This window comes from Oreochromis aureus, linkage group 3 (assembly GCF_013358895.1).
Source record: "Oreochromis aureus strain Israel breed Guangdong linkage group 3, ZZ_aureus, whole genome shotgun sequence".
Lineage (NCBI taxonomy): Eukaryota > Metazoa > Chordata > Actinopteri > Cichliformes > Cichlidae > Oreochromis > Oreochromis aureus.
The window spans coordinates 118,674,517-118,696,280 of NC_052944.1; the positions used below are offsets into that span (position 1 = coordinate 118,674,517).

Here is a 21,764-nt window from a genome sequence, read left to right on the forward strand (position 1 = left end):
AGGAGCCTCCACATCATGTGTAGTATCCCAGTCTTCTGCTGGATCACTGCTACAGTTCTGGAGCACATGTTGACTACAGAGCAGAGAGGAGAGCTGCCCAAGACCCTGACTGACATGTACTCACAATTCCTGCTGGTTCAGACAAAGAGGAAGAAGAACAAGTACCATGAGAGACATGAGACGAGTCCACAGGAGCTGACGGAGGCTGACAGGGAAGTTCTTCTGAAGCTGGGGAGGCTGGCGTTTGAACATCTGGAGAAAGGAAACATCATGTTCTACCAAGAAGACCTGGAGCAGTGTGGTCTGGATATGACAGAGGCCTCGGTGTACTCAGGAGTCTGTACAGAGATCTTCAAAAGAGAGTGTGTGATCTTCCAGAAACCAGTCTACTGCTTTGTTCATCTGAGCATTCAGGAGTTTCTGGCTGCAGTCTACATGTTCCACTGTTTCACCAACAGGAAGTCAGACATGTTGAAGAACTTCCTAAAACCAAAATCTTTGACCAAGAAGATTTCAAGTCTTTTTGATAACAGAGATCTCCGATCACTTGAGGTACTTTTGAGCAGAGTCATGGCGAAATCCCTCGAGAGTGAAAATGGCCACCTGGACCTGTTTGTTCGCTTCCTTCATGGCCTCTCTCTGGAGTCCAACCAGAGACTCTTAGGAGGTCTGCTGGGTCAGACAGAGATCAGTCAGGAAACCATTCAGGGTGTCATCAACAACCTGAAGGAGATGAACAGTGATAAAATCTCTCCTGACAGAAGCATCAACATCTTCCACTGTCTGATGGAGATGAACGACCTCTCAGTACATCAGGAGATCCAAGAGTTCCTGAAGTCAGAGAACAGATCACAGAAGAAACTCTCTGAGATCCAGTGCTCAGCTCTGGCCTTCATGCTGCAGATGTCAGAGGAGGTTCTGAATGAGTTGGACCTGCAGAAGTACAACACATCATGGGGGGGACGACAGAGACTGATTCCAGCTGTGAGGAACTGCAGAAAGGCTCGGTGAGTCCAGATGTGATTATTAACATCATCAATTAGTGTAAATTAGTAGTTTAGTTCTTCAGATATACACAGTACTAAACGACCAGTGTTGGGACTAACGCGTTATTAAGTAACGCGTTACAGTAACTACGTTATTATTGTGGTAACGAGCACGGTAACTAGTTATTATGCCAAAACCAGGAACGCGTTACTCGTTACTGGGATTTAGATAGGCTCGTTACTCGTTACTTCATGTGGTGGATATCGCGGAGCTTCCACAGATTCAATAACATTAGCAAGTGGTGGAAGCCAGCAGGTGGATGAAGGAAAAGGGAGGCAAGAGGAGAGACCCAAGCGGCCGCCGTCCGAGTGTCAGGTGAACTGAACTTCAGGTAAGAAGTTATGACCTGCAGTCTATCGAGTCAGATATAAACCAAGTTTAGGTGGAGTTTATTTTCGGTATGCTGACATTTTCGTACTGCGTGCTAGCTAGCATGACGGAGTTTCTATACAGCTGGGTGGGTGCTATGTTACTGATGTTGAACTTTATTTTGTTCATACGGTTAATTATTAGAGTTGCCAACCGTCCCGTAAAAAACAGAATCGTCTCGTATTCAGAGACAATATTACGCGTTCGTACTGAGGTGAAAAGGAACACAGTTTGTCCCGGACTTCAGCTACAATGAAAAAGACACAAAGCTGAAGCTGCACAGCTGCCTCTTCTTCTCTCATTCTCTCCTCTCCTGTTTCTACTTCAATCACGAAACTGATCAGTGATCAGCTGATCGGCTTTTCTCTCTTGTTTATTTATCGCCCACTTTGCGCCAGAAAGAGGAAACCAGCGGATGTCGCGTTAAACAACAGCAGCACGTTTAAGCTTGATCAGCTGTTGTTAGAATTTATTTAATATTAATTTCTAGTATCAGCTGATGTTTGCTGGAGCCACAGCTGTAAAGCTGCTGGTCATGATATCGGTTTGGTTATCTGGTGAGAGGGAAACATGCAGATGAAACCAGGAGATGTCCTTACTGAATCATCAGAGCTGAACAGGTGATGGAGAAACAGGTTTACCTTTTAGGTGACATGAATGAGTTGACGGGAAGTTATGAACTGTTTCTGAGAGACAAATAACACCAGGATCCTTTTCTAAGTAGCTGACAGCTGGTAACTGTGCAGGGGCGGATCTAGCAAAGCTTTTGCCAGGGGCCAGGTAGGGCATTAACAGGGAAAGGGGGGCACAAAGAAATACTTTTCTTTATTATTCTCATTTAAAATGTCTCGCTTTAAAAAAAAATAATTATCTGAGTCTTACAACAAACAATTGATAGATTGATACATATATACCATCAGAACAGTGTACATCACTGTCACAACAGTGTTTATTTTCATTCAAAGGCTTTATGATTTTTCCTATATTGGTGGGCCGGTCTCTAGTCAAAATGTCCGGGACGATTTTTTTGTCCCAGTCCAGCTCTGTATGCAGCTCATCTGCAGTCTGGTGTTACCTACATCTTCCTATTCAGAAGGCAGAATTTCCAAGTTCTGAGTACAATCAAAAGCACCACGACTGCAGTTTTTGTGTTGGATGTAAAATGCAGGCTAGAATCATGGCGGCGGTCAACGACGGTCCAGGCGTGGGATTTCTCTCGTGGAAATATGCACATTATTTTTTCCTTTCTATTGGTAGGTGGCACAGTGCACTTGTGGCAAGTAAGCAAGCTAGAAGACTGGCAGTGTGGCTGGTATCCAGTTACGGAAGCAACACATTAACAAGAGAATTCTGAGTAAAACCAAAGTTACTTTCCCTAGTAACTAGTTACTTTGAAAGTAATGAGTAACTTGAAGTAACTGAGTTACTTTTTTAGAGAAGTAACTAGTAATGTAACTAAGTTACTAATTTAAAGTAGTAACTTAGACTGCTCAAGAAAACTTACTACACAGGTGGGGAGTTTTGCTTAAACTCTCTTAGAAATCTGCCAGACAATAAACATAAAGGGTATTGGCTTCATCTGTCAAAATATTTAGATCACCAGCAGTCTATATTAGCGATTAATCATTCAGTGTTTTTCAACACTGTAAACGACTCTCATTAGTTTCTCAAATAAAATGATATTTTGTGTTGATCAGGAAATGTGTGTGTGCACTTAGCATGATCCTGCTTTGGTAGTCGTACGCTGTGTGTTGTAGACTCACATCTACATGTAGTACCTGTGTTGTGTCATTAGGGGTCAGTATTTTAAATCTGCTGCTGCTGTTGTTGGCCATTCAGATGCTGCTGTTAGAGAGAAGACAGAAATAAGAAATCTAGGAAAAGCTTCCAGAGCAGTCACCGTCTGAGCTTCTCCTCTGACTACAGACAAAACTACAGACACAGAGTTTAGTGGCATAAACATGGTGAGTGAGGATGAAGGTACTGAGGAAGACTCTGGTTTAGTGTGATTAAAAGTGTGATGTCCTGATGAGTGACAGTGCTGTGCTTAAGAGTGAGAGCTCAGAGGTGAACCAGCTGTGCTCTCTTACTGCCCACAGTGGGACAAACTGAGTGAGAAGACTCTGCTGACATCTGGACTGAACATGTGTCAAATATGTGAGCTAACACTGATGTCACAGCAGCTCATGGATTCACTCTCATTCCTGCTGCTGCACCTAATGACCAATGTCTGACTTCATGTCCTCATTAATCACAGAGCTGATTGTTCAGTGTTTAGTTGTTGCTGCTGAAATGTCGTCCCTGTTTTCTGCTGATGGAATTCACTGCTGTGTTTTTGGCTGCTGTTTACATCCCCGAGCTCACTTCCTGGCAGCACTCGCCAAACTTCATGATGTCATCAGTGCTTTATAGACGGTGGGAGGTTTAGTTTGTAACCACAAAGTGTTTGTGTCCGTACGCTGCAACCTTCCACACCATCCTTTATTGTACAGACTCAGCAGCAGCTCCATGGATCCCAAATCCAAGAGTGGAGAACAGATTTGAAGTGTGTCACATCCATGCAGTCACAGCTGTTTCCACCATGTTTCCACTGATATTGATCCTGTTCAATGACACGTTTCATATCAGTGAATATGTTCTTTAGGACGTCCACTGACATGTTTAAGTGTCCTGCTGGAAATCATTCAAATCATCCATGAAATCCGTGAAAAATCCTTTTAGTGTTTCTAACTTCACCCTCTGTCCTCTCTCTCTCTCCATCCTCCTCACTGCTTCTTTCACTGATAATCACACAAACATCGTATTCAGCTACAAAATAACACAATAATATCATCTGATGATCATTATTAGAAGAGCAGGATCCATATTTGATATCAGAGTAACACACTGCTTGGTTATGTGCAGTCATCATCAGTGACTGTGGGTCAGACAGAAGCTCTGTGATTGGTTGCTGACCTTGGTCACCTGTCCACTCTCACCTGTTTGTGTTTGCTCTCTCTTTGCTGTCTCCATCCTCTCTCTCCTTTCTCTCCCTCTCTGTCTTTGTACCGTCACTCAGGTCCAATGGAAACAGTGACATTTACAAACCAATCAAAGACAGGTGACATCATTTTGACTTGCTGTCACCTGGATCTGGGGTCTAAAAGACACGTTGATGGTTTGGAGGAAGTAATTATTGAAGTTAACTCAGAAAGATCAATTGGAGAAAAAGAGTCTAACTTAACATCGATGGTACTAAAAGTAGCTGTAGATAATATTACATCTGTGGGATGATTATTGGTAATTTTTTCTCTAATGATAAAAATTTTATTTGTGAAGAAGTTCATGAAGTCATTACTAGTTAACGTTAAAGGGATTGTTGGCTCAGTAGAGCTCTGACTGTTTGTCAGCCTGGCTACAGTGCTGAAGAGAAACCTGGGGTTGTTCTTATTTTCTTCAATCAGTGACGAATAGTAAGATGTTCTGGCTTTGCGGAGGGCTTTCTTATAAAGCAGCAAACTATTTCTCCAGGCTAAATGATGATCCTCTAAATCTGTGACACGCCATTTCCTCTCCAGCTTACGAGTTATCTGCTTTAGGCTACGTGTTTGAGAATTATACCACGGAGTCAGGTACTTCTGATTTGAGGCCTTAGTTTTCACAGGAGCTACAGTATCCAGAGTCGTACATAGTGAGGAGGTAAAATTATTAACAAGATAATCGACCTCTGTTGGAGTAGCGTTCAGATAGCTGCTCTGCTCTGTGTTGGTACAGGGCATTGAAGATGATAACAGTGGGTGGATTATATTCTTAAACTTAGTTACAGCGCTTTCAGAAAGACATCTACTGTGATAAAGTCTACTCTCCACTGCTGCGTAATCAATTATTGTAAATGTAAATGTTATCAGGAAATGATCAGACAGCAGAGGGTTTTCAGGAAACACTGTTAAATGTTCAGTTTCTATGCCATATGTTAAAACAAGATCTAGAGTGTGATTAAAGTGGTGGGTGGATTCTTTTACATTTTGAGAGAAGCCAATTGAGTCTAATAACAGATTAAATGCCATGTTGAGGCTGTCATTTTTAGCATCTACATGGATGTTAAAATCACCCACAATAATTATTTTGTCAGAGCTGAGCACTAAATCAGATAAAAAGTCTGAGACATCAGAGAGAAACTCTGTGTAAGGTCCAGGTGGACGATAGATGATAACAAGTAAGACTGGTTTCTGAGTTTTACAGCTGGGGTGGACAAGGCTAAGCATCAGGCTTTCAAATGAATTAAAAGTCTGTCTTGGTCTTTCGTTAATTAATAGACTGGTGTGAAAAATTGCTGCCACACCGCCCCCTCGGCCTGTGCTTCGAGGTTTCTGGTAGTTAGAATGACTCGGGGGTGCTGATTCATTTAAACTAACATAATCATCCTGCTGCAACCAGGTTTCTGTAAGGCAGAGTAAATCGATTTGTTGATCAATTATTAAGTCATGTACTAACAGAGACTTGGAGGAGAGAGACCTAATATTTAATAATCCACATTTCACTGTTTTACTCTTTGGTTCAGATGTGGATACTGTATTGTTCTTTCTTTGTGTGATTTTTTATGTTTAAGTTGTTTATTGCTGGTTTTTGGTTTGTTTTTGTCTTTTGGGAGCTGACACAGTCTCTATGGAGATGGGTTTTGGGGGTAGCAGGAGGAGAGAAGCTGCAGAGAGGCGTGTAAGACTGCAACTCTGCTTCCTGGTCCCAACTCTGGATAGTCATATTTTGGGGGGTTAATAAATTGGTCCATATTTCTAGAAATGAGAGCTGCTCCATCCAAAGTGGGATGGATGCCGTCTCTCCTAACAAGCCCAGGTTTCCTCCAGAAGGTCTGCTAATTATCTGTGAAGCCCACATCGTTTCTGGGACACCACTCAGACAGCCAGCAATTTAAGGAGAACATGCAGCTAAACATGTCACTCCTGGTCTGATTGGGGAGGGGACCAGAGAAAACTACAGAGTCCGACATTGTTTTGGCAAAGTTACACACCGATTCAATATTGATTTTAGTGACCTCCGATTGGCGTAACCGGGTGTCATTACTGCCAACATGAATTATGATTTTACTGAATTTACGTTTACCCTTAGCCAGCAGTTTTAAATTTCCCTCAATGTCGCCTAGTTGCCGGTGTCTCTAGCTTCACATGTCTGAGAACAGAATCACCAATTACCAGAGTTTGACCCCCGGCGGGTGTGTCGCCGAGTGGGGAAAAATGGTTAGACACATGAACAGGTTGGTGGTGTACCTGGGGCTTCTGTTTAAGACTATGCTTCCTCCTCACCGTCACCCAGCTGCCCTCTTTCCCCAGCTGCTTGGGGTCTTCCGGGGAACATCTAGCGGGGACTATGCTATCTTCGGCTGCACCAGCTACAGGGGCCTGGCTAGCTACGGGTGAATGAAGGGTGCGAAGCCGAGTCTCCAATTCACTAATCCTGGCCTCCAGAGCTGCAAATATGCTGCATTTGTTACAAGTATCATTACTGCTAAAGGAGGCCGAGGAGTAACTAAATATCTGACACAATGAGCAGGAAAGTGCAGGAGGGACAGGTGAAGTAGCCATGGTGCTAACGAGTCGGCTACGAGCTAAGCTAAGCTAGCGAAACAGTAAAACACAGTGAGTGAATACTTTGGCTATAAATTAGGTAGTGAGTACACAGAAAATGTCCTTCAGATGAAGCACGTGAAGATTATACTATGAAAAAAGAATGTATCTAACAGTTTTTATTTAAATTGCTAATCAGATAAGCTACTCAAAAACACCACTGTGTTTGAGCAGGAACAGGAAGTGATACTCTACCGCAGAGAGAGCGAACACCAAGTGACGTACCTCACTCTGTCTTGTCTTCATATACAGTCAGTCTGTGTTTATAATGCAGATTTTCTTCTTTTATAATAACACATTTTATATTTTCTATAATCACAGACTGACTCGGTGTCGACTCTCAGAGACTCACTGTGAAGTTTTGGCCTCAGCTATGAAGTCCAACCCCTCCCATCTGACAGAGCTGGACATGAGTTGGAACAACCTGCAGGATTCAGCAGTGAAGCTTCTGTGTGCTGGACTGGAGAGTCCAAACTGTCGACTGGAGACTCTGAGGTGAGTTCACTGACTGCAGCTGTTGTTGTTTTTCTATATTTCAGAACTTTGATGTCTGAAACTTTCTTTGTTCATAAATGTTCAGGATGTGTCTGAAGACAAATGTGAAGAAGTTTAAGATAAGAGATAAGATAAGATAAGATAACTCTTTATTGTCATTGCACAGTCATACATAGTACATTGGTACAATGAAATTGGAAAACTGTCCTACGTCGGCACTACATATAACACAACACGACATGATATGACACATCACAACGCAACACAAACAACACAACACAGTTTATTAACTTACTAAATAAAAAAAAGAAGAATAAGTGTATGTGTATTGCACACTGTTATTATTGCACATTAATTATTATTGCACCTTGTTATAAATATAAATATTATTATTGTTATTGTTTTAAACATTGTTACCTCCCCCTAAAAAAAGTCCAGGCAGGTAGCCAATCAGGTCAGCTATTTGCATTGATTAGGGCTATTGCCCTGTTGTAAAAGCTGTCCTTGAGTCTGTTTGTTCGGGACCTCAGCAGCCTGAACCTCCTGCCAGACGGCAGCAGCTTAAACACACGGTGTCCTGGGTGTGTACAGTCCCGTAGGATGCTGCGTGCCCTCTTGAGACAGCGAGTGCTGTACAGGTCCTTCAGGGAGGGAAGAGGATGTCCAATGATTTTTGGGCCATATTGATGACCCTCTGGAGTGTTTTTCTGTGTGCTGCGGTGCAGCTGGAGAACCACACACCGATGCAATATGTCAGCACACTTTCAATGGAGCAGCGGTGAAGGCGGTCAGCAGCTCCTTCTTCAGGTCCATTCTTCTGAGGATTCTCAGAAAGTGGAGACGCTGTTGGGCCTTCTTTAAGACCACAGAGGTGTTAGAGCTCCATTGGAGGTCTGTGTCTATGTGCACACCCAGAAACTTGAAACTGGAGACCCTTTCCACGCACTCCCCGTTGATGCTGACAGGCTGCAGCTCAGACTTCCTCCTTCTGAAGTCAACTACCAGTTCTTTTGTCTTGGTGGTATTGAGGTCCAGGTTGTTATCTACACACCAATCTGACAGCCTCTGAACTTCAGCTCTGTACGCCGTCTCATCTCCCCCTGAGATGAGCCCAACCACGGTGGTATCATCTGCAAACTTGATGACTGTGTTGTCTGGGTGAGTGCTTTGAGTGCTTTCAGAAATGTTGTCTTTCCAAATGACTGAACAACAGTTTTTCCTTTTGGCTCCAAATAGAAGTGACAGACTTGAGCAGGGTTCATATAAAGGCTGACAGAAGTGGAGTGGTGACGGGGAGATGTTTGGCAGGGGAGTTTTTCAGCCTCCACAGGTTCATGGTGTGCTCCATCAGTCAGTGAAGGTGAAGTCAGTGATGATGAGGCTGTAGAGTGTGTGAGGGATGTGAATAAGGCTGTTGAAGATCTTATGATAGCAGATAAAAACAGGCTGCAGAGACTTTGAGCTTGTGTGGAAACAGAGAGATGCCATGAATGTCAAAGCTAATAAAGGTGAAGTTAGGAGCTGAATGATGTTCATGGTATCAGAAGCTGATATGGCTGCTACAGAGACAACCCACACAGCTGCTGTGGTGAGGTGTGTGTTAAAGCAGAGGAACACAGAGCAGCACAAACATAGCAACAAAGCAGGATTCAGGCTCTGTGAGAGGATTTCAAACAGAAGCTGGAGAAGAGAAAGGACTCTGTTGGAATGACTACAGAAAGAAGGCAGCTGAGACCAGTCCCAGTGTTTCCATGGAGCCCAGTCTAACATTCATTTATACACTAACGTACAGAAGTGAACGGGAAAATGAATCCATACTTTTAAATGTAGAAATAGTTCTCAGTTCATTTATAGAGTTTATTACAGTTCATGAGGAACTAAGAAATGTTCAAAACAGCAGCTGAGGAGAAATCTGCTTCACAAAGTTGGACCCAATTCCAATAGTTTGTGATGCACTTGAACGCAGCGTGAGCACTTCACTGCCTAAGCCCACAGAGACTGTGTCCCAATTCAGGGTCTGCACGCTTGAAGTACGCATTTCAAGTGCGATTACGTCACCGCCACGCGACGACGGCTGTCCCAATTCAAAGTGTACTTCAAATGCATACTCCAAATGCACCGTCGATTTCCCCAAATATCAAGCGTGGTCCGGTGCACGCCAGTGGCCCCATATATCCCACAATCCATAGCGCGGTGGGTGTGGATAATTTTGCCGCAAAATACGGCAGAAGGGAGCGCCAAAGAGTGAACTGTCAAAAGTAAGTACTGAATATTATGTCACTTATTTATGTGCGAATGTTTAAGAACATTAAAACATTACTGTTGGCCACATGTCGGCAAAGTTATGTGACATTAGTGATGTTTGTACTTTCAGCGGTAACTTGGTTTTAAAGCCTCTACTTCTAAATACATATATAGTTGACCTTAATCTTACAGAGAATGTGATGATTTTATGGATAATTAAAGTCAGTCATATATCCACAAACACAACAAGCTGAAAGTCAGTGATGCTGCTCGGTTTGCAGTCCTGAATATGACGGCACAAGCAGGATTCACTGCACTGTTAATGTTAGCTATGTTATATTGCTGCCTCTGTTCGGTGGTGTCGAGCCAAACGGACTTTAACGTGTGTTTGAACGAGCTGACGGTTCACTCGTTAAGCTGAAAGAAAGATGCTTTAAACACAGGAGTCACACATGTGTCCACTGGACCATCTGGGAACTCTTCTTGTTTAGCACTCGTAATAACACAAACACTAAATCCTCCTTCTCTTGTGCTGTTTTGTAGCAGTGTGTACACCTGAGACTGTCACCTGTCTGTCTGTCCTGCACTCTCTCTCTGTTTCTTTCTCTCTGATTGTGGAATAAAAGTATGAACATGTATTTATAAGTTACACTTGTGTTTGAATCCTGCAGCTTATCACTCATTTGATTTCCATGTGTGACAACTGCAAGTGTCCAGAGTGAGGACAGACTGAGGGACCCACTGCTGCACATCATCTGTGAGGCTTTGCACCCCTGATGATCCACCAGGACAAACTCAGCAGTGTGTGAGGAAGAGGAGGAGGAAGAGCCAGCAGCAGCTGACAGATGGAGAGAATAGACAGACTGTTCCCTGTTTGTGAAGGACTGCTAGGGAAGTTTAAAATAACTAATTGTCTGTCCTGAATCAGTCTTATTAGGTAATGTTCAAATAATGTTATCATTCCAGTGTTTTCAGTGTGGGAGAAAGTACTCAGGGCCTTCAAGTTACACACTATGAAAGGCAGAGACAAGTTTAATATTCAGAAACCTAAAGTATGTATCAGCAGCAGAATGGAGCTAAAAATAAATGTTTGTTTCAGTTCTATGAAGCTTTGAGTATTTTGGATTAGTAGCACTGCTGTGTTTGTTGCATCATATTGCTGTAATTGTTTATATGCTTTATATATTCTGAGGTAAGTTGATCTATAGTGTTACATCATATTCTATAAGGATGTTATGTGTTTGTATACTTTCTGCCCAGTTTGACCCATTTAGCAGAAGTCAGCCTGTTTAAGGCTCTGATATCTATTCTGTATGACTTAAAGCAGTTATGACATGGTCTGATTTTCTCACCCAATAAAGGAATATTTCATATATCAGTCTGATCTTCATTCTATCAGAAACAGTTATCACAGCTCGTACATTTTCTTTTTACACATATATGTAAGCATTGAGCCAAATTTAGTAATGCCAACATATTAAACGAACAATATTTGTCTCTTATATATAATACATCTATATATACACTGTCAGAGATACTTGTCTTTGAGTGAAGATTTAAGGTGATAGGAAATATAAATAACTGCTACTTGCATCTTTGACCCAGAGTTCAAGCTCATATATACATATATATATATATATATATATATATATATTCTGACAATACATATAATATTGTCCATATTATATTAACATTACCACAGTGAGATGACTTTAGTCTCATGAACAACATTAGCTAATTATTATTTACTAGCTAATATTGAAATGACTGTTCAGTACAGAAATGAAGCCCAACTATCATGTTTTACAGTCCTGTGATCTCAACTAATCAAAGTGATGTCATGACAAAAATGAATGGCCAACAAAACATTTTTTCTCCTTCATTTCTGTCACACAAAGCTGTGTGAAACATTTCTCGCGGTTAGTATCATGGTTGCTAGGCAACCTGAGCAGCGCGACGAAGGCTAGACCGTACCATTTCACAAGCCTCTCACTTCCGCACTTCCCGTACTTGTAGTACGCACCGTACGTAGTACACGTAGTGTGCGTACTTCAAGCGTGCATACCCTGAATTGGGACACAGCCACAGACTGTCAGTCTTGGCTTTTCTTTATTTCTATTGGCTGTCAGTGAGATTTAGAGCAATCAGAGACTGTAGGTCTGTGTATGAAGTATTATTCATGTGCAGTTGTTGAAGTTGTAGAATGAGAAATGGCAGTTTTGGGGTATTTCCTGCTTTCATTGTCCTGCTTGTGCTGATGAAAATGTCTATTGATGTGTGAATTCATTCTTCAACGCTCGATTCTGCCTGAACAACGTGAAAACTTTTCTTGTTTTTGTGTAACACAGTTCAATGCACTGAAGCATCGAATTGTTCCATTATCCAACAATGAAAACAGGAAACAGAGACAGCTGGACTTCAAAGTAAAAGCTGCTCCTTTTGAAACATGTTGGCAGTAAAATGTAAGAGCTGAAGCACATCAATGATCTACATGCCTAAATATTAAACACAGCTGATATATTTGTGTGAGTGTTGCACAGCTGATGGCCGATGGCTGCGCCTGCTGGAGTGTTGTGATTCAGGTGTAGATGTAATGACTCATTCATCACATTTATTCCTTCCATAAAGCTCCTTTTTCTCTCACTTTGGCTCAACGTTATTAAAAACAGAAGAACTGTTTTCACTTTGTAAAAACTCAGACTCTTTTTACCCGTGTCTGATACCTGTTGCATTATGGGTAACAGGGATTCCAGGCCAGCCAATCAGAGTAGAGTTTGACAACAAAGCCAAAGATGGCCTCCAGTGAAGGTGGGACATGATGGCTGACATGACTGCAGACTGGAGTCTGAACCAGGATCTGCGAGCTCCATGTAATCCCATGTTCACACTAAATCCACGATGGCGCCATGTGGCCACGGCTGGATGTTCAGCTTACAGAGCCCTGGGCACAAATGTGTGATGGACCCTCGCCAGCTGGATTTGAATGCTCAGCTTCTTTTCCTTCTTCAATAATTAGACATACAGGGCACACAGTGTGTGTACAGAACAGCTGGAATCATTATTGTAGCGACTTCCACAGTCGCTAGAGGCTGGGGATGGAGCCTGCCCATTTGCCTGACACGCTCTCAACTTTACGCAATAATGCGAGAGGTGGAATTGTTTGATTGTTTATTAAAGTACTTTGAGAGTTTACAGAGTAATGTGATCGGCTCCCAATTCAGACTCTTAAAACATCACAGGCTCTAATGCAACAAGGGGAAACTCATTGTGCTGCGGTCAACAAAAACTACGACTACCCAGCCCTCCTCTCTGTCAAAATCAAACCAGTGAATGACAGGCTGACAACGCCCTCTTAATGTCACCGCTAGCACCCACGTGACTCCTGTTACACATCACCATAGCAACCAAACAAATGAAAACCCAGTGATCATCAAAATTCAATACATTTAGTTATGGCTCCTACAATTATGGAGGCCTCACTGGAATATTGAGAGGAAGCATCACAGTACAGCTTCACTGAAGCTTTAAAGTCTCTGATATGAAATGAGAAATGAAGCAGCCAGAGCTTTTTCATGAGTGGAAATCCACTGTGACTGTGAGCTGCTGCTACAGCCTCCAGATGAGCCAGCAGCTCATCCTGCTCAACATTTTCTCACCAACTTTAATGGAAGTGTGATGTTTTCAGCTGGAGTGATGGTCAGGGTGGCCTCCCTCTCCTCTTCTTCTCCTCTTCCTCTTTCATTTGTAAAGCCACTTCTGCTGCTTTCATTCATTTGGAAGTCCTGTAGCTGAGTTTGGGAGAGACTAACTAACAGCCTCGGCAGCAGAGGGGAGAAAGGCTGTAACACCACCACTTTACTCTGTTCTACCTGTCACATCATTTTATCAGAAAACAAATATGCTCATGTTTTTAGTATGTTTGGCTTGAAGACCTAAAATGTAAGAATATCAAATGGTGCTCTTTATTATTGTGTTGGTTTAGTTTCTTGTCTCTTGGATGGAGCCCAGCTGTGCGTGGCCCCTGGGCCTGTGGTCAGAGTGTGTGTTGTATTATCCGGCCCAGGATGAGGCCGAATTGAATTGGGATTAAATGTCTGTCAGATATTTGAGCCTAATTTAGGACATCATCAATAAATATTGAGTAATAACTTGACTCTGATACAGTGAGACTAAAATGCCTTTAAACATCAGGTTATCCTGCTGATCAAAGTCCAACACTGAGTTTGTAAAAACATGTTTGTCAATCATTTTGTTTGGTAAAATGATTCAATAACTTGCTGCTAATACACAACATTTCATCATATTTCCTCATAACCCTCTTTTGTCTGACCATTTGATCCCATTTGAATTTGCAATAAAGGATCCACAGAGTTTGGTGACAATAATGACAGTAGATGTTTGTGTGAAAGTGCTGGAAGCAAATGAGTGTGTGATGTTCTTTCAGTGTTGCACTTTGTAGACGCTCCCTGAGCACTGGTCTCACAGCCAGCTGCACATAGAGACCAGTGTTGTTAGTCCAGGTCAGAAGATGACTTGTTGGAATGAAAATGAGCTTGTAGTTTGTCTGCTTTAATCATGTGACTGGAAAAAGTAGAAGTTTAGAAAATGGAAACTCCAAACAGCTGAAGCCAACAGGAAGCAGCTTCAAACAAACACAACAAGAGAAGAAACTCTGAATTTTTCACATTAAAGTCGTACATTTATCATAAAAACATAAAAAAGAATTGAAAAAGTCGTGTTTTTCCTTCCAGGAACCACAAGGCTTCACTTTTAAAGGTGAAGTTGGAAAGAAATGGACATAGTTGAAGTCCATTCTGAAGCTTCTTCAGCTCTGAACAAATTATGAAACACTGAATGATTTCAAGCTCACACTTCGTCTAATAAACTTACATTTTTCATTCTTTATACAGATTGTGGAGCTGTGGTTTGTCAGAGATCAGCTGTGATTATCTGGCAGCAGCGCTGAAGTCCAACCCCTCGTATCCCAAAGTACTGGACCTGAGTGGAGACTACAACAAGCTGCAGGATTCAGGAGTGAAGCAGCTGTGTGTTCTTCTGGAGAATCCACGATGTCGATTTGAAACTCTGAGGTCAGTCACATGTTTTAGATGTGCTGAGATGAATATGATGTGAAAGTTGTGCTGACACTAAACTGCAGACATCAGGCTGATATTATACTCATCCACACTGAGGATCTTCATGGTAAAGTCTGTTTTCTTCTTCTCTGGTTTAGTCTATTGACTGTAGCAGAACAATGTTCACATTTCAAACTGTGATACTCAACGTATGGCCTGCGGCCCACACGTGGTCCTCCACAGGGTGCCTGCCTGCCGACCTTTCCTAATTCAGAGAGAGGGGACCCTGATTAACTGTGTACCGTTCTTCCTCACAGTTCTAAGTATCAGACACAACAATGAATAATCCACAGCTGACTCTCTTTAGCAGGTCAAAGGTCACGGCACACAGCAATCTGTGAAACAGAAACAGTTTGGAGCAGGAATTATTGCACATTTACAAACCAATGACTGTAGAAAACATGGACGACGCGACAGCACCTCCTTCCATTGTGTAAAAATGAAGCCAAAATATCCCGCTTGTGGAGGCTGCCATCTTGCATTTTTGGAGCCAAAGTCTGCGCAGTAGTGACTTGAGGTGGAGCGACTGTGTAACGCTCCCGCCCACACACCCGCTGGACGTGACCGCAAACACACCCCCCTACACTTTTTACGTAGCCCGGCTGCTGGAGATTTTTTGCTGGTTTACCGCGACTGATGACTCGTTTAATTAAGGTAAATACAACCATGTCACTGTTATAAAAAAAGACACACAGCTTATCATCTTATAGTTCTAAAATCACTCTGTTGTTAATTCGTCTGCTAGATTAGCCGCTGTGTTGGAGGCTTGTTGCTAGCTAGTTAGCGATGCTACACACCTGTTACTCTAATAGTCTGTGTTATTGAAGGATTCAGCACTCCTTAGGTTTTGTATCCATTTTTAGACAGCGATGAGATCAGCTGCACACTCTACAGAGGCCCAGAGTTACTGTTAATTTCAAAAATATAATGCTGTCCTTTGAGATTTTAACATATGACTGTGAGTGTAATGGATCTAAAACTGTTTAAATCTTCAGAGCCCTCTACAGCCTGGTAACATGGAGACTTTAAAAACAGCAGCAGAACGTTTCAGTAGTGTTGTCTAATTTGTTCTTTTCATTTAATAATAGAGTCCATATTATATCAACAGCTACATTCACCCTGGAGAGAAACTAGTGAGGGAGACCATCAGGACCAAGCTGGGTTTCCTGGGTCCAGAGGTTTGGAGAAACTTCTTCCTTTTCTTTCATCACAGATGTCCTGTGCCAGAAGTTCTGTTGACCAACTGAAAGAGGCTTCATTGAAGAAACACCAGGAAGACTGAAGCTCATCGCATTGATCAAGCAAGACTCATGATCTTCACCAGCAGCTCCCTCACAGGGAAATCTTCATAGCTCAACCGTAGGCCTGCCCCAGAACATGGATAAACCCAGCATTTCATGAACACTGTGATGGAGACCTTTGGTTTGTCTAATGTTATAAATACTCAGATACTCCCCAGAGGCTCCAGACTTTTACATAAAGATATTATATTCGGTCCTGTAGAAAGTTAGATATTTAAAAATAGATGATCCTCTCTGGTTACTCTGGTATGAATAACTCTGAATCACTTTATGGTAAATAACACACTATCTGCAAAAAACTAGGAAAGAATTCCACATCACAAGCTTGTAGTTCAACATGCAAGTGACGACTGTATCTGTGTCACTATATATCAGCATTAACAGTACCTCAGTTTGGTGTTTCATAAAGCTGCTGATCTCAGACCTGCACAGCTTCCATTTTAAACACTTGATGTACTCAGCTGCATGAAGAGCACATTTGAATTTCTCTGACACAATTAAATAAAACCTAGTGAAGGTGGTGATTAATCCTTTTGACTTTTTGTCTTTAACTTTATCATTAAAACAGCTGCAGCTTTCACTGAAAGCACATGTGGTACTTTAACCTTTGTACTGTTTTCATCAGTTAATTTTGCAGTTAACATGTGAACATGTTGGATGATCTGTCTGCTGTCACTGGGTGGTGCTGAGGTCTGAATCTGAGGGCAACTCCTGTAATCACAAAGAGAACACAACCATCACAAACGGAAATATAAAGTTTCTCTCAAATCTGAAATAAAGCTGATCCTTCTCTGTCCCACACACTCAGGATCTGAAGCTCTTGTCTTACTTTTTTTTCAGTATTACAGTACAGTACAGTACTTTAATCCATAGTTACTGATTAATGAGGAGTTACTGAAGTACAAAAAAAAAAAAAAGATGTTACTGTCTTTACAGATGTGGCAAGAGACTGAAAACATGCTGTTGTTTGCACATATTTAATAATCAGCTCTGCACAGGAGCTGCAGCAGGGTGCAGCCTGTTGTTTTTAAAGTATAATACTTGTAATTAGTGGCTGAGCAGCCCGGGGCATTTCTCTTGATTTCTTTGGTCAGGGTAAATCCATTCCCCTGCATGGATTAGCTAAACGAACTTTATAAGACAAGTTTCCCCAACAGCCGAGTGCTCATCTTAGCTAGCTAGGTCTCAGGACCGAGCTAAGGACGGTAGTTACGGATTAGCTTATAAACACGTTTAACTTACCGAAAAAGTGCAGCGGGGCCTTGGATCTTCTGTCAGGTAGTCCAGTTTACTGAAGAACACCTCAGGCTGTCAGGTTAAAACAGTCGGTCGTGTTTTCATAACGTAAACGCTGGCCTTCCTCTCAGAGCCTACGCTCTATCTGCTATTCCCGAACAGAGATACGCAAGTTTCTCTGTTCTGTTCTGTTTCTCTGACTGCAGCTGTCAGTCAAAGCTGTTACACCCCAATTTAACATCACCACGGTAGGAATTAGAATCAAACTTATTGGAAAGGAGACCCCTTGGACATAAATCATTGTGATGACAACTGTTGATAACAAAAGAAAGAATCTTTGGAAAAAATTTATCTGAGGAGAATTAATTTATTTTAGTCTGACCCCAGTCCCATCCGCTAACATGGAGGAGGCGGGGTTTATGACCTATACTGCAGCCAGACACCAGGGGGCGATAGAGACGTTTTGGCTTCATTTTTGGGGAGCTGTTGTGCCGTCCATGTTTTCTACAGTCGGGGGTTGTGTCCCAATCCAGCGACTGCACACTTCGGAGTACGCATTTTGAGACCGATTACGTCACAGCGACGCAACGACAGCTGTCCCAATCCGAAGCGTACTCCAAATGCGTACTCCAAATGCGCCATCGATTTCCCCAAATTTGAAGTATGGACCCGTGTACGCTTCGCGGTCCCATATATCCCACAATTCATAGCGCGGCGGTGGGTGTGGATAATTTCGCCAAAAAAAAGGCAGATGGCTGAAGCGGAGCGGCCAAAGAGTAAACTTTCAAAAGTAAGTACTGAATATTATGTCACTTATTTGTGTGTAAATGTTTAATAATGAAGAACATTAAAACATTACTGTTGGCCACATGTCGGCAAAGTTATGTGACATTAGTGATGTTTGTACTTTCAGCGGTAACTTGGTTTTAAAGCCTTTACTTTAAAATATACGCCGTTCAATAGTCGACTTTAATCTTACAGAGAATGTGATGATTTGATGGATAATTAAGGTCAGCCATATATCCACAAACACAACAAGCTGAAAGTCAGTGATGCTGCTCGGTTTTCAGTCCTGAATATGACGGCACAAGCAGGATTCACTGCACTGTTAATGTTAGCTATGTTATATTGCCGCCTCTGTTCGGTGGTGTCGAGCCAAACGGACTTTAACGTGTGTTTGAACGAGCTGACGGTTCACTCGTTAAGCTGAAAGAAAGATGCTTTAATCACAGGAGTCACACATGTGTCCACTGGACCATCTGGGAACTCTTCTTGTTTAGCACTCGTAATAACACAAACACTAAATCCTCCTTCTCTTGTGCTGTTTTGTAGCAGTGTGTACACCTGAGACTGTCACCTGTCTGTCTGTCCTGCACTCTCTCTCTGTTTCTTTCTCTCTGATTGTGGAATAAAAGTATGAACATGTATTTATAAGTTACACTTGTGTTTGAATCCTGCAGCTTATCACACATTTGATTTCCATGTGTGATGACTGCAAGTGTCCAGAGTGAGGACAGACTGAGGGACCCACTGCTGCACATCATCTGTGAGGCTTTGCACCCCTGATGATCCACCAGGACAAACTCAGCAGTGTGTGAGGAAGAGGAGGAGGAAGAGCCAGCAGCAGCTGACAGATGGAGAGAATAGACAGACTGTTCCCTGTTTGTGAAGGACTGCTAGGAAAGTTTAACATAACTAATTGTCTGTCCTGAATCAGTCTTATTAGGTAATGTTCAAATAATGTTATCATTCCAGTGTTTTCAGTGTGGGAGAAAGTACTCAGGGCCTTCAAGTTACACACTATGAAAGGCAGAGACAAGTTTAATATTCAGAAACCTAAAGTATGTATCAGCAGCAGAACGGAGCTAAAAATAAATGTTTGTTTCAGTTCTATGAAGCTTTGAGTATTTTGGATTAGTAGCACTGCTGTGTTTGTTGCATCATATTGCTGTAATTGTTTATATGCTTTATATATTCTGAGGTAAGTTGATCTATAGTGTTACATCATATTCTATAAGGATGTTATGTGTTTGTATACTTTCTGCCCAGTTTGACCCATTTAGCAGAAGTCAGCCTGTTTAAGGCTCTGATATCTATTCTGTATGACTTAAAGCAGTTATGACATGGTCTGATTTTCTCACCCAATAAAGGAATATTTAATATTTCAGTCTGATCTTCATTCTATCAGCAACAGTTATCACACCTCGTACATTTCCAGTGAGTTCAAGCTCACTGCTGTAATATACAGTGGCTTGCAAAAGTATTCAGCCCCCTTGAACTTTTCCACATTTTGTCACATTACAGCCACAAACATGAATCAATGTTATTAGAATTCCACGTGAAAGACCAATACAAAGTGATGTACACGTGAGAAGTGGAACGAAAGTCATACATGATTCCAAACATTTTTTACAAATAAATAACTGCAAATTTTCGTTCCACTTCTCACGTGTACACCACTTTGTATTGGTCTTTCACGTGGAATTCCAATAACATTGATTCATGTTTGTGGCTGTAATGTGACAAAATGTGGAAAAGTTCAAGGGGGCTGAATACTTTTGCAAACCACTGTATCATCATTATCTGACAATAACTACAATATTGGCCATATTATATTAACATTACCACAGTGAGATGATTTTAGTCTCATGAACAACATTAGCTAATTGTTATTTACTAACTAATCTTAAAATGACTGTTCAGTACAGAAATGAAGCCCAACTATCATGTTTTACAGTCCCGTGGTCTCAGCCTCAGATACTCAACTAATCAAAGTGATGTCATAAAAAAATGAACAAACAAAAAAACATTTTTCTCCTTCATTTCTGTCAAATAATGCCGTATGAAATGTTTCTCGTGGTTAATATCATGGTTGCTAGGCAACCTGAGCAGTGCGACGAAGGCCAGACTGTCCCATGTCAAAAGCCTCTCACTTCCGTACTTCGTAGTACCCGCTGTACGTAGTACGCGATCTGCGCATACTACGAAGCGTGCGGTCACTGGATTGGGACACAGCCATTGTTACAAACTGACACCGCTGCACGGCATGCTGGGTAATGCCAGCCGGTCAGGTATGGGTGTGATAACAGCTGTAAGAGGCTCCGTGGCTGCAGAACACTGAAGAGGAGAAAAGAGAGATGGAGGATGAAGAAAAGAGGCAGAGGGGAAGCAGAAGTTTAGCTCCAGAGAGGAGCTGTGTCTAACCTCAAGCTAACCTGAGAAGCAGTCAAAGTACTGATGATTCCTACAAAGTGTGTGTGTTCAGTATGAGATGAGTTTGATATTACTGTGTGTGCACAGATGGACTCCACAAGAGATCTCCTTTATGAAGAAACTGTGCAACGTTTGTCTGACAGTGGGAAACGTTTCAGAGAACATCTCAGAGAATATCTGTAAAGCAGAAGCCAAACATAATAATAGAAGAAAAGCAAACTAATGATCCAAATCCTGCTCTGAGACATCAATTAAACATCACTATCAGTCAGTAAAGGCTTCCAAAGACTGCTCACCTCTCAGACTTAGTTGAAGATGCTGGTGCTGTCCACAGATCAGCTGACCTGCTGGGTCTCCATGATCAGCTTTGTTTCTTGGAGATAAAGGCTGAACCCTTTAGAGCTTCAGTTCTCCAGAGCAGCAGGATGTCTGAGGTCTGCAGAAACACAAAAACACAGCAGCTAAAATGGCTGTTCAAAGAAAACGAGGTGGAAGCTGCTGATTCCTGAGCTTTGATACTGGATTAGCTTCAGTAGTTATTCCCATCACTGCTGTAGGAGCTACATTTAGTCACAGCTGACTGTCTTCTTTGAACAATCTCAGTGACTACTGTTGTAAAAACAAGCACACAAAGAACCAATGAGAGTGAAGAACAGGATAAAGAGCTCCTGTGATGGTGGCAGAGAAATGAGCAGCAGAGGGCCGTCTACATGTTGTAGAGGTTTACAGTCACCAGGGGGCGCCGTCACGGCCACACAGTCAGTGGGCTGCTCTGCTTATGCTGTTGTTGGTGAAGCTGAAGTGAAAGTGAGTGTTAAAACAATGAAAAGTGTCCACTGCAGCCTCCATCTGAGCTTCTCATGCTCTTCTTCTTTGATTCTCAATGTTTGTGCTGAATGCTGCTGTCGCTCTCTTCCCTGTTCCCGCCAACTTTCCAACCAATCAGCATTGGAGCGCTGACAGCGTCATCCACACCAACTTTTGTTGTGAGCACGTGGACTCGTGTGCAGAACATTTCCAGTATAATAACCAGCTGTGCATGTGCCCCAAGCAGCAGCTTCAAGCTCACCTCAAAGAAGTTTAACAGGAAGGACGACTCGGCC

At 42.2% G+C, this 21,764-nt stretch overlaps 1 protein-coding gene across 1 annotated transcript; it reads left to right on the forward strand.

Annotated features, from left to right (window-relative positions):
* The first annotated feature begins 459 nt into the window (after positions 1–459).
* Positions 460–20,480, forward strand: LOC120435156 (NACHT, LRR and PYD domains-containing protein 1-like). Its single transcript, XM_039604178.1, has 4 exons — positions 460–1,007; positions 7,359–7,532; positions 14,687–14,870; positions 20,397–20,480. Exons 1-4 carry the CDS (start codon positions 469–471, stop codon positions 20,478–20,480), a joined length of 981 nt encoding a protein of 326 aa, XP_039460112.1. The 5' UTR covers positions 460–468.
* The last annotated feature ends 1,284 nt before the right edge of the window (positions 20,481–21,764 follow it).

Excerpts from the sequence above, each read along its gene's own strand:
- LOC120435156 (XM_039604178.1), top strand. The coding sequence starts at position 469 with ATGTTGAAGAACTTCCTAAAACCAAAATCTTTGACCAAGAAGATTTCA. Across the intron at positions 7,533-14,686 it reads TGTCGACTGGAGACTCTGAG|ATTGTGGAGCTGTGGTTTGT; the intron begins GTGAGTTCACTG and ends TTCTTTATACAG. Across the intron at positions 14,871-20,396 it reads GATTTGAAACTCTGAGGTCA|TACCCGCTGTACGTAGTACG; the intron begins GTCACATGTTTT and ends CGTACTTCGTAG.